This window comes from Falco cherrug, chromosome 11 (genome assembly GCF_023634085.1).
Source record: "Falco cherrug isolate bFalChe1 chromosome 11, bFalChe1.pri, whole genome shotgun sequence".
Classification (NCBI taxonomy): domain Eukaryota; kingdom Metazoa; phylum Chordata; class Aves; order Falconiformes; family Falconidae; genus Falco; species Falco cherrug.
In genome coordinates this window covers 7,112,286-7,124,240 of record NC_073707.1, presented here as the reverse complement: position 1 = coordinate 7,124,240, position 11,955 = coordinate 7,112,286, and the positions used below count along the sequence as shown (strand labels likewise).

At 46.6% G+C, this 11,955-nt stretch overlaps 1 protein-coding gene and 1 long non-coding RNA gene across 3 annotated transcripts in view; one reads left to right on the top strand and one right to left on the bottom strand.

Annotated features, from left to right (window-relative positions):
• The first annotated feature begins 1 nt into the window (after window position 1).
• Window positions 2-4,351, top strand: LOC114016518 (uncharacterized). The gene is made up of 3 exons (XR_003561007.2): window positions 2-2,926; window positions 3,650-3,709; window positions 4,312-4,351. It is a non-coding gene; the product is annotated as an uncharacterized LOC114016518 (long non-coding RNA).
• Window positions 4,352-8,313: 3,962 nt separating this feature from the next.
• LOC102049772 (serine/threonine-protein phosphatase 2A regulatory subunit B'' subunit alpha) overlaps window positions 8,314-11,955 on the bottom strand; it is a 56,920-nt gene continuing 53,278 nt past the window's right edge. Inside the window, exon 14 of one of the 2 annotated variants that reach the window (XM_055723223.1) lies at window positions 8,314-11,296. In XM_055723223.1, coding sequence (XP_055579198.1) covers window positions 11,230-11,296 — 67 coding nt within the window. In that variant the 3' untranslated portion in view covers window positions 8,314-11,229. The remainder of the gene's footprint in view (window positions 11,297-11,955) is intronic. The other variant, XM_055723222.1, reaches the window with a different exon arrangement.

The window sequence follows — 11,955 nt, the reverse complement described above, 5'->3', positions numbered from 1 at the left end:
GGGGGGGGGCGGGGCGGGGAGTTCCTGCTGATTTCACTGTTGTTCCTTCTAGAAAAGGTAGGGGGTGGCGGGGGAATGGTTATGGGTTATGGGAAGACTCCTTGGCTGATTCCCCCGAGGCCGCTGCCAGTCAGTGCCTGGGATACATGGAGACCTCCCCAGCAGCTACCACCATGGGGGTGGTTGGTTTGTTTGTTTGTTGAGTCTGTGCCACCGCAGGCCTGGGACCCACCCCCCGTGAGGGCAGTTCTTCACTGACGGGCATCTTCCAGCTGGGACCGAGGGCTTGGTGTGCTCTGGGGTCACATGCTTTGGATGTTTGATAGGCAGAATAAGCTATGTAACTCGCTTCACCCAGAATCTATCTCAATTTTTGCTAATATGTTGAAAATAGCTTTCGAAGGTCAGTGCTTTTCAACCTGGGCTGAAAGGCTCTAAAATGGAAAAAAAACAAACCCCAAAGTTGTCAAAGGGCTTACCTCAGAAAGTGTTAAAATGAAAGCGCCTTCGTAGGAATTCAGCTTTATGCAGAAATGGTTTATTTCGGTGTAATCCCTAAATAAGAGTACAAGCGGAATAATTGTGTCTTGCATTTAGGGCTTCATTGGCAGCCTAAAAAAAGTCAGATTACTTTGTGAAAGCAGAAATTTCTCCTCTTTGAATGATACAGCACAAATGAAACATGGGCTGACTAGAACACAAAACATTACCTTCTAATTTAAAAGGCAATTCCTGTTTCAACAGCATGTTAAATAGTATGTGAATTTTTTTGAGTTACTTTACTGCTTCCATCTCTCCTCTTATTCACCCAGTGACCCCGCAGCGCTTTCCAACCCGGCGTTAGGTGTATTTTGATTTAGCACAAAGCATGTACAATGATGGTTCCTCACCTAAGAAATAAGCAAAAACCTTTGGACACAAATGACACCTCCTTTTGTTTTGTAGTGTACCATGGTGTCATTTTCTGTGAATGTGGTCAGATCTTTTTGTTGGTTTTGGTTTGTTTCTCCCCCCGTCTTTTTTGTGGGGTGGGTAGGGTGGGGGGTTAAAGCCATAGGAAGAAAAATGTGATGTACGTGTCCAGTCTGTACTTTTTTGTTTTTGTTTTGCAAGAAGAGTTGAAAAATATTTTTGATAATGAGTAAATGGTGGAAAATGCTTCTTAGTATTCTTGTCTTTATTTGCCAACCCAAGTACCTAAGATCTGTGGTTTTTAGCCCTCATGAGATTTAATGATGTCCTATTAAAATGTATTTAGTTAAACTTGTATGTGATTTTTGTGTTGACCCAGAAGGATCCTACCATTTTCTGATTTGGTGGTTTGATAGTAACCTACTAATGTAAATCTGTTTATTAGTCCACTACGTGTAAGAAAAGTAGCCAAACCAGAGTCTGACTTAAGGGGAGTAAACTGCACAGCATGGGTTGTTTCTGAATGCTTTTGCAGAGCTGTTAAGTTTTGCTGAGATTGTTGATGGTACATTTATTAGGACTTTCATTAAATTAAATACATAGTACCTTTGGTCCAGAAATGTGGGAGTACTTGGAATCTTTACTATCTCACTGCTGCATTAAATATGGTACCAGAAGTTGGAGAATTTAGGTCAAGTGTGTTTTGGAACCGTCAACAGGAGAGACCTGATCGTTAATGTAAAATTGCAAATGGTAGATTCAGGTTGTTTCTAAAACATTTCCTTTTATGCTGCCACGTTCTTGAAATGTATATTAAAATTCAAATTGATTTAATAAATGTTAGTTTTCTAATTCTATTTTGCAACTGCTAAGGGCATCAGTGTGGCATATGTCAAACTTACTGTCTAAATACTACTTAGTCCGTTGATGACTAATTCTGTAATTGTTTAAATTAGGGTTGGCTTGGTTTGGTTTTCTTCACCTCCTGGCTAGTTGTTCTTGAATAAGCTGAGCAATGGAAAGGATCATAATGTTGCTGAAAACAAGTGCAGTGGTTCTAGTTTGAGGAGCCTTAGTTTCTGTTTTATAGCAGTACGAGCAGCGCAGTGGTCTGGGACTTTCCCGCGCTGGTTGTGGTCAGGAGCTGGGTGAAAACTGGGTCCAAGGCGGCCCACAGCCAGGACCAGCTCCCGGCTGCCCAGTGTGGGCAGCCACGGGGAATCGCTGACGGGGAGCGGCCGCGGGAGCCCCTCCTGCCGTGCTGCGGACTTGGGGAACCGTCCTCAGCGGCAGCACAGGCGAAGCTGCTTGGGGACTTCTTTTCATAGAGGAAGCGCGTGGTATTGCGACCTTTCTTCCCGGTCCTCTTGAAGATGGTGATGGACTTCCAAAATTTATTAAAACCCTGTAATTTGTAGAGCTGCATCAGAAAGACAAAGCAAGAGTTCACCCAGCGTTCTGCTGTGGGATTCTTCCTGCCTGAAAACATGTTGCAAAGATGGAAAGAGCAGGGGCTCCTTCTGGAAGGGGTGGACTTGTGGTCATGTGTAGCGGTACAGAGTCTGGTGCTTTTGGCCATCCAGATCTGAACGTGTGGAAGATGCTCCTTCGAGAAAGAGAAAACACCTAAACTTTCATTTTGAGTGGAAAGGCTCTTTCCATGTATTGCACATCAGTGAAATCACTGGTTGGGATTAAATCCTGGAGGGAGGAGGGGCAGGGGAACAAAACTGGCAGTGAACACTTGGATTGCGCTGTCCGTGCTGCTCGCCTAGCAGCTCATTCATGCAGGTGATGTTCTCGCTCTCTGCCTTGACTCGCCCCGTGGCGCGGTGCCTGTGGACAAGCGGGATCAGCACAGACTCTTCTGCTCCCGCTGAACCCCCTGCAGATGTTCTTGTACGTGCGTATGAGTTTTAAAACATCATCACAGACTGAGGCGGCGGCTAACGGGTGTCATCTGGCACAGCTGCTTCCATGGGTGTCATCCTTACACCTTGGAGGCCGCCCCCCTGTAAGCACCATCAAATCTTGTACTATCAGAAAAATCCTGTAGAGTGGCAATGCAGCAGCCAACCAGAAAATCCAACCAGAAAAGCCTGCTTCCCAGGGCAGGTCCCGCCGGCACGGCAAGGAGCTGCTTGGTCGATGAAACTCTGATAGACTTGCAAGAAAAAGATCATACAGATGTGGCGCATGAATCGTGCCAAGTCTGGTGTGATCCAGAATAAAAGCATCTTTTTATCATATGCAAGAAGCGCACGCCCCCAGACAATTTTTTATGTATTGAATTTTTATACAAATTATAACAACCCTTTTGATTGCTAACTAACTGTCTGAGATGTGAAATGATAAGAAAAGGACAGTTTTACATGTCAGAATCATTCCAGGTATGCAGCATGGCTGACAAAATTCACTCTGAAAGGTATATATACTACTATATAAAGTAGTAATGATAATGTTGCAAGCCATCTTCTTTGGTCCTATTTAACATTTCAAATTGAAGTGCCTCTGATATTTTCCAAAAAAATCCAAAGTCCCCACCAAAAAGTGGCTGTGCTATAGACAGATTTAGGCATGCAAGGGAATGCTGACCCCTCAGGCTCCCGGATGAAGGAAGACGAGAATGCAGTGATTCTGCTTGAGCATTTGCATATAATGAAATCAGAAAATGCATTACTTTTCCTTTTTTTTTTTTTTTTTTTCCTTTTTCTTTTTTTTTTTTCCTTCTCCATAGAAGATCCAAGAGGTATCTATCTTTTCAGGACAGGTTAAAATGCGGGAGCTTGGCATTCAGGTGAGTCAGCACAGGGACAGTGCTCCATGTTAAGGGTGAAGATGTGAGGAAGGTAAGTGGTCGGAGTGCTTTGCTGCAGGGTTTTTGAGAAGAAAGGCTGGAATTTTGGAGGTGCCAGGCTTGCTGACAGGGAACCATTGGGTGGTGCAAGCTCAGCAGCAGCAGGGAACGTGATTCCGGGGCAGCGGCTGGAGATGAAGCAAGCAGTAACGCTTTATCCCACCACTGAGACAGGTTTTGCTTTTAAAATTCAGAAGTCCTTTATTTGCCAAAAATGAAGAAAATACAAAGTAGAAATACAAGGATCAAACCATGCCAGCACAAAATGTCTTCAAGCTACTTTTACAAAGTATGAGAACCTTTATTCTTAAATACTCAGTTTCTAAACCCATCACCCAGTGATCCAGAGAACAGCTCAGGACAAAAGGGTAAGCGCTGTTTACATGTTTTTCTTACAGCAGCTCATGCTCTTTGTTAAGGTTCATTTTTGACTGCATAGACCCAAAATACCGCGATTTAGAAACATCGTACTCCAGAAATACATACCGCTGAAACAATACTTGGGTGACCTCTTTTTTTTTTTTTTTTTTTTGGTCTCGCAGGCATGTTTTGTTTCAGAAACTAAGCACAAGACCTTGGTTAGAGCATCTCGAGTCCTCACGCTTAAACCCTTCACTCCGGGAGCACAGGACGGTGTTCAGCAGGTTCCTGCAGGTACCTGGAATCGCCACTGCTGCCACCTGCCTCTGCTGGGAGCCGGCAGCAGCCGTTACTGCCGAGGCTTTGCAAGAGGAAGGAAAAAACCCACAATCATGGTAGTACCCTGCCAGCAGTAATTGCATGTGCTTGTGTCAAGCCGTATCTCCAGTCTTAGTACTGCAGAGAGAGAGTATTTGTGAATATAGAAATAAAAAGCAAGCGTTTTATAAGGACACAGACCTTAATTTTGCTAGACAAGAGCAGACTAGAGAGAACAAATAAACGCGGGTGCTTTTTTTTTATCATGCACAAGTGAATTTTAATCACTTTCCTGACTACTCATAAGGAAAAAGGAATCCAGCTCATAACAGACCTCCGTCTGAGCTGGATTTACAATGAAAAATGCATGATCTGTCTCCGAAGGTATGTCACACCTGAAGCGGCGCTGCCAGCGGGAGAGGGCAGGCAGAGCCGGGGCGAGGTGGGCTCTCATGGTTCCTGTGAGCGAGTCCTGGGGCGCTCCCTTGTAGCGAGCTTGCTGACCTCTGGAGCTGGGGGGGTGCACAGCTGACCAGCTCCTGGGGTTTGTATGCACAAACATCCTTGTCTTACACTTCGACTATCCCAGAAAGAAAAGCCAAGCGGGACACGAGTTCCCAAATCTTCCTTGCCTCTAGGCTGCAGCTTCACCTCCCACCCAGAGGAGCTGTGGGCAGGGCAGTCACTGACGGGGTGTAGGACACCCCTGTTACCCGTTCATCTGCGGCTGCTGAATTATGGTTATTTTCAAATGTGTTAGTGAGAGGATTTCTACTCCTAGAGTAAGTAATACAGATTACTGCAAGTTTTGCACGGATGCCATGCTAGCGGTTGTTTCTGTAGCTCGTCCTTATATTCCCATGTAAGGCAAATCATCTGCTGTAAATTGGGGGTTTTTTTCTTTGATTAGCTTGTTGTGGTGACCTACTAGAAAGCATGTTTGGGTTTGGAACCGCTCTGCTTTGCCGTAGCAGTGGTGAACCTCTGCAGGAGAGAGGGCCTTGGGTTCGGGGGCCAAAGGGCTCAGCAGAGCAGCTGCGAGCTCCTGTCTCAGTTTATTGAAGCCAAACCTTCAAAAGGGAATCGGTAATTTTTACCAGGCTCAGGATACTGACTTCTTCAAAAAGCAAGGCGCCAGTTTAGGCAGACTGGTGTGGTGTGAGATGGAAGTCTGAACTGGATGGGTCAAATTAAAGCCTCTCTGCAAAAGGCATTTGAGGAGAAGGATGAAAGATCCTGAAGCGGTGGGTGAGCAAAGCGCGCAGGAAGAGCAGGAGTAGGCTCAAGGTATGAGCTAGCAAGAACAGAAATGCAAACCAAAAGAGAGATGCACCAAGGGCTGCTGCAGCAGCAGCTCTTGCAGCCCGTCACGGGCCGTGTCTGCACCCCAGCACCCATCTGTGCTTCAGGACAGGGTGTTGCTTGCTCAACAGGCAAGTCCTCCAGCCCTTCATCTAACTCCCTCCTTGTGTGAAAAAGAAATTGTGCATTCCCAGGAATATACATCATTCCCGGAAAAGGATGTGGCTCTGAATTCCCACCGGGAGGAGGAGGAGGACGTGTAACACAAGAGAGAGGCGGCAGAATCGCCATCTATATAGAGATTTTTCAAAACTCGGCTGCATCTGTTCCTGAGAAGCTTGCTCTGACTTTGAAGCTGGCCTGTCTTTGAGCAAGGAGATGGAGCAGAGACCTATGTGGGTCTCTTCCAACCTGAATTATTGTACTGTTCTGTACAGCACTAGGAGAGCTGCTTCTCCTTGAGGCACAAGGGCTGCCCACGGTTAAAGCCCTGGAGACAATCACTAAGTTATTCTGGAATGAGGCTTGATGGAACTGGCAAACTGGACGTTCCAGTACTGCTGCTTACGGAGGTAAAAGCAATGCTGAAGTAACACAAGGGTTCGGTTTCAGCCTAGAATGGGGTCAGGTTCTTCTTGTTCCTTTGAGGAATCTTTGTCTTTGGAGAGATGTAAAATCTTATCAAAGGAAAAGGCCACTGGGGCCCCCGACAGCGAAGCGGTGGGCGGCTTTGCCTGGGTGCTTGCTGGTGACAAGCGGGCGCAGCTGGTTACAACTAGCAGCTGTGTGACTTCCATCCTGTGTTCATTCCTGCAGTCATTTCCTTGTTCCTTCTGCGTTCGGGCCTTTGTGGAATCACCTCCAGGAAAGCTTTCCCCTCGAGGTCACACTGATGATGGAGATGAGACTCAAACACCCTGGTGTCCAGCAGAGCCGCTCCTGAGTGTTTGCTGCATTATCCTCGTTCCGTTAGTGCTCCCCGCTTACGTCTTTTCTTATGGAATGGAAGTTATCTTGCAGCGCCTCTGCTAATAACCTGGGCATCCAGAAGTTTCCCAGATACCGATTCCAGGATCCCCGCTGTGTGTGTGTGTGTGCATGCATCTGGATAAAACAGCAGCTTTGTTCAATAAATATAAAATGGATCCCCGAGCCCAGTACAGCTGAAAACTCCCTCTCAGATTTTGATCCCGAGGAGAGTTACTCACCCCAGCAAGGCAGCAGCATGTTCTACCCGGGCAGGGAGAGGCAGGCGCTGCGCTTCAAGGGCTCCTGGAAAAGCTGAATCTGTAGTGACCAGCTGGTTACTTATTTGGTTATTAACACTAAGAGGTACCATCTAGGGACTGATGTTCCATGTGCCAGGCTCTGTACGTGCAAAATGCCCCCGGCTAACGGGGTGTGTGTGAATACACGGGTCAACTGGACGGGTTCTGCCTTCAGTGCAGGCAAGGAGGTGCCTGCCCGGAGACATGGCCCTGGCACCGGCAGCTCCTGGCTGTGCTGGCAGGGACGCCCGGAGGAGGCACGGTCTGGTGTTCTTAGAGCAAGGTAGGAAGAAACGTAGTGTACACAAACCCAGCATTACATATTTGGCCACAACTATGATAGCTGAAATAAAATACAGGAGCTGAAAGCTGTCCCAGGCTGGAGGAGGTACCAGCTCCACTTGTGTATCTATGACGGCTAAAACTGAGGATGGGTAAGAGGATGCTGAAGCGAGGAGCAGCAGCTCCAGCAGCAGTGTCTGCTCCTGCGAGAGACACCGGTTGTGATTCCACAGGGAAAGTCAGTTTAATTTTGCACTTAAAGCAAGAATTCATTAGTCACAGCATCTCCTCTCTGAGACTGGGGCCCGCTTCATGGGTGGAAGAGAAATGTTTGGCAATATTGCAGACCAATTCCTTTACCGGTTAAAGGATCCCTCTGGTAACAGAAATTTTAGCACGCTAGGTTAGGGTTGGGTTTTTTTCTTTGTTATCTCAGCCTCGTCTCTTGGAGAAGGCTACAGGTTGGCGACACAAGAAAGGAGAACCCAAGGAATGGACGGAACCAGCGCGCACAAGACACAGCAGTTCCAACACATCAGCCAAACAGCGTATGGTGGGTTTCTTTGTAAATATGCTAGCAAGTACTTCTACAGAAACAAATCACTAGCCTAAGGAAGATCCTCTTATGCAGAGGAGAATATGTAGAAATATTAACTATGTCTCTAATTCTTAGAGAAACATTACACCAGGTAGTGCTTTAACCATCCACAGATTCACACAAGTAAAATACGTCTAGTGTCAATTGTAAGAGCCGGTGGTTTACAGCACAACAGGGCACTGCACCCTCCCCACGGGGAGGCATGCTGCCTTGGGTTCCAGGACAGTAAGCAAAGAAAAAAAATACCCCAAAAAAACCTTCATTGTGACTTGTGTTTTAAAAGATTTCTAGACATACATTTAAGTTAATTTGGCAGCTCTTTTGTCACTCCTGGTATAAAGTCAAGGGGACAGACCGGCACAGGGCTGAACTGAGAAATGAGCACTGTAGATGTTGCATGCAGTTGTTACAGTTAATCGTTAGATGCTGGCATTTATTGCACATCTAGGGACATAACAGAATTTATATATAAATGAAACAAGGTGCAATCACCATTTTTAATGAGCGTGCATGATAACACATTGTAAAAAGCCTTTTTATAGAAATTACCTTATTGCAATTATACAGGAAGAGAAAAAGGGTTCTCAAGTTACAGTGTACAAAATAAAGCACATTGCTCCAATGATGGATTTAAGAAAAATCCCTAAGTGTCTTGGGACTGAATGCTATCCAGTTTGAAAGATACTGACTAAATGTCTTCCACATCTCTATGCTGAGAGATCTGAGAAAACTAGTTTGTCTGACTTGTCTCCAGTTTCAGGGGGAGATAAGACTTCATCTGTGTCATAGTCTTCTTCAAATGATCTGCAAAGATAAAAGGTATGTCTTTAAAAGGCGTATTTTGGTGACAGCATTTTCAGTGGCTACTAAAACAGCTGGCTAAAACACAGTGGCATGCAAGACGTTAACCTCGAGGAGGGTATTTCTAAGGACTGAAAACAGTGTGGCAGTAACTGGTATTCTGACCGCTGACGTGCCTTTGTGCTCCCATCCATCCTCATCTCTAAGGTCTGGAACGACTTTTCACTGGTGCTCAGCATCACAAAACTTGAATCCAGTTTCAGTAACAATACTCAGTAGCTCGCAGTAGTCTTGTTAGCTCAGTGGAGAAATAAAGTCGTCCAAGCCCTAGAGGAGCTCTGGCTTGCTCAGACCTGCTCGGGAACACCTGGTTTCCAAAGCATCTTCTGGCTCAGGATGTATTTTGACATCTGCAGAAGAACAATTGTGGCCGTGCTGTCATGTTCCTCTCTCACTTGGTTTGAAGTTGAAGATCCAGGTCTTAGCATTTATGGCCCGAGGAGGTTTAGCTGTGAATTCTCAGCTCCAGGCAGTTGCACGATTCGGGCTGGCTGGGCTCTGTGCTTTACAGGACATTGCTTTGGGGCTCTCATCCCATCCCTACTGCTGAGAAATGATGTTTTGAAGATGTGCTCCCTCCAGTCTCAGCACGCTACAGGTTAGTTTCTCAGAGCTCCCAGGAAATGGGAAATCTTCCCTTTGCTCTGAGAGCGATGCTGTTCGTGAAGGAAACGCTGCAGCAGGAGTTCCAGTGGCAAGCACAGGAGTAACTCCCGTTTGTTCACTGGTAAACTGTGCTGCAAAAAGGTTGACTCCTTTGATACCCCAGCACGGATGGTGCCAAGAATGAACCGTCTGGTACTTCCTGCGCTGTTTTTACCCTTCACTAACCCATACATAGGCACAGCAGGCCCTTGGGAGCCTGTATGCATGCCCTGCTGTGGGGGGGATTCTATGCTACAGTCCGGTGATCCCTATGTGAAGAAGAGACAAACAGCATAGAGATCTCCCGGGCCAACATCTTCATCTTCTCTTCCATAAAGGAAAGCACCTGCTTAGTAATTCTGCCACCTTCTGGATTCTTGCATAAGTGGGAGAAGGGAAACAACGGTCTGGATGCTACACCAGTAACTGTTTTGATGATGCATGCAAGGTTGCCCAGAAGTACGCGCTCTACATGCGTTTTGCCTGAGCAGTGCCTGTTGGACGGCCCTGCCCCCCGCCTGGGAACGGCCCCGGCGTGCTCGTACGTGCCTCAGTTTCTCTAATGGCTCCTTGGTTTAAGATGATGCAGCTGAGGAAAACTTTTAATTTCCATTTGAATGCTGTTCTTGAGAATGTTCCTCTTGTGTCCCTTTTTCTTCCATTTTACCAGCTTCTCTTAGCTTTCTTCCTTTTTTTCGATATGTGGAATGGGACCTCTTTCCTGTATTGTTTATCCTGCACATTCACTAGCACTTGGGGCTCCATTATAACTTTTTTACCCAGTGTCTTTTGCTTCTGGACTAAATCTTTTCACACCTGCTTCAAAAGGGCCTTCCCTTGTCCTTTCCCATGTGAGTGAGTCTTCTACTTCATGCTTTTGCTCCTTAAGGCTCAACAGTGCCTGCCCTCCCCACCTTGGAAAAATGGAAGCATCCAAGGGACAGCTTTTCCATGAGATTAGCACTACAGATAATTACCTTCTCTCCTTCCAGGCCAGTTTCAAAGCTTAACAGTCCCAGAAATACAAATGCAGGCTCATGCAGGTGAAACGCCCATTCCTCAAGGCTCAACCATGGCAGCTCTAGCTTGTTCAGGGGAGGCAAACTGCTCCAGGAAATTCTTTGTCCTTCCTTTTGGCAAACATTTTTGTGAGCGAGTGGTTCAGCAATGTACTCCCTCCCCCTTTCCCTTCCTTATGCTGCTGGGCTCATGAAAGCGAGAGACTGAGCCATCAGCTGCCTTGAGGGAGACAAGAGCAATGGTCTGAGCTGCCTAAACCAACATCATCTACATCACCTGATCCTGTCTTTGTCCCACTTATCCATCTCTGAGCAGCACTGCTCCGCATGGATGGTGCCCTCGCTCCCTGCTGCCCAGGTGAGGGGGATTCTGTCCTACCAGCAGCATAACTGATGGCCTCTCTCTCCTTATTCCACTCCCGAGGGAGGAACTGACTTTTCCCATGAAGGCAGTTGTGGCGTCCACGTACATCAGCTGGCTGAAACTGGTTTCTGCAACAGCGGTGCCCACTTCTGCCATAGCCAAGACTGCACGAAAGTTTCTGCAAGCCCAATGCTTTTATCTGCATTATGAGCTGGTGCTGGTCAGACTCAGCTGTTGGTGCCACCTTCAGACAGTGTGTACATCCCCCAGGGACAGGCTGAGTCTCCCGCACAGGTGCATACAGCGGCGCGTGGCTGGGGGGTGTTCACATCAGCTTAAGCTTCTAGTGAAACGTGATGCTTCGTTGTTGTCCTGAGCAAGACGACACCTTTCTCTCATTTTTGGTGATTGCAGCTCTCCATAGAGTCACAGCATCCCTGAAGTCACTCTGAGCATCCACGGTCCTGCTGAGATCCCTCTTCCAGGAGCAGTGCACTCTCATGGACAAGCCTGCAGACAGCCAGACAGACACTGACTGGGTTTAGAAACCTTCCACTCAGAGAAGCTATGGACAGGGCTAAGTCACAAACGTGGCACACGCTTACTAATTCATCTGTGATTGCTGAATAATGGTTATTTTCAAATGTATTAATAAGACAAATACCAGATTTCACATTCTGCCAGCTAACTTAGTCAAAAATCTTCCAGTCTCCCATACAGCTCTCAAATTGTCTTGTTTTGTCCCCACTCTCTATTTCTGCACACCCAGAAATAATGTATGCGCAAAAACTCAATGCCTGTTGCTGGCAAATTTGTCTGTGCATCCAGCTCTTTGTTTTTCTTTTTCCCTTCCTGTTTTCCTGCCTGGTCTGTTGCTATGCTCCACAAATGAGATCTAATCTGGCTGCCATGACTACAGAGCTTTTGAGGGGCTCTTAAAAGCAAGCAGCAAGGTTGCTGCCATGCTCTTTACAGGAAGACACAGCTGTTTTAGGCTTCAAAAATGTGACATCACCTACCACTTTTCCTCTGGTTTTGGTGAGTTTGGGTATGCATGGTCCTGCAAAGCTTTTACGGCAGACTGCTATTTCTTTTCTGTGTTGAGGACACAGGTGTTGCAAAGCAGCTTCAGGGAATATATCCATTTTATCTTCCATCCTGTGCTACCT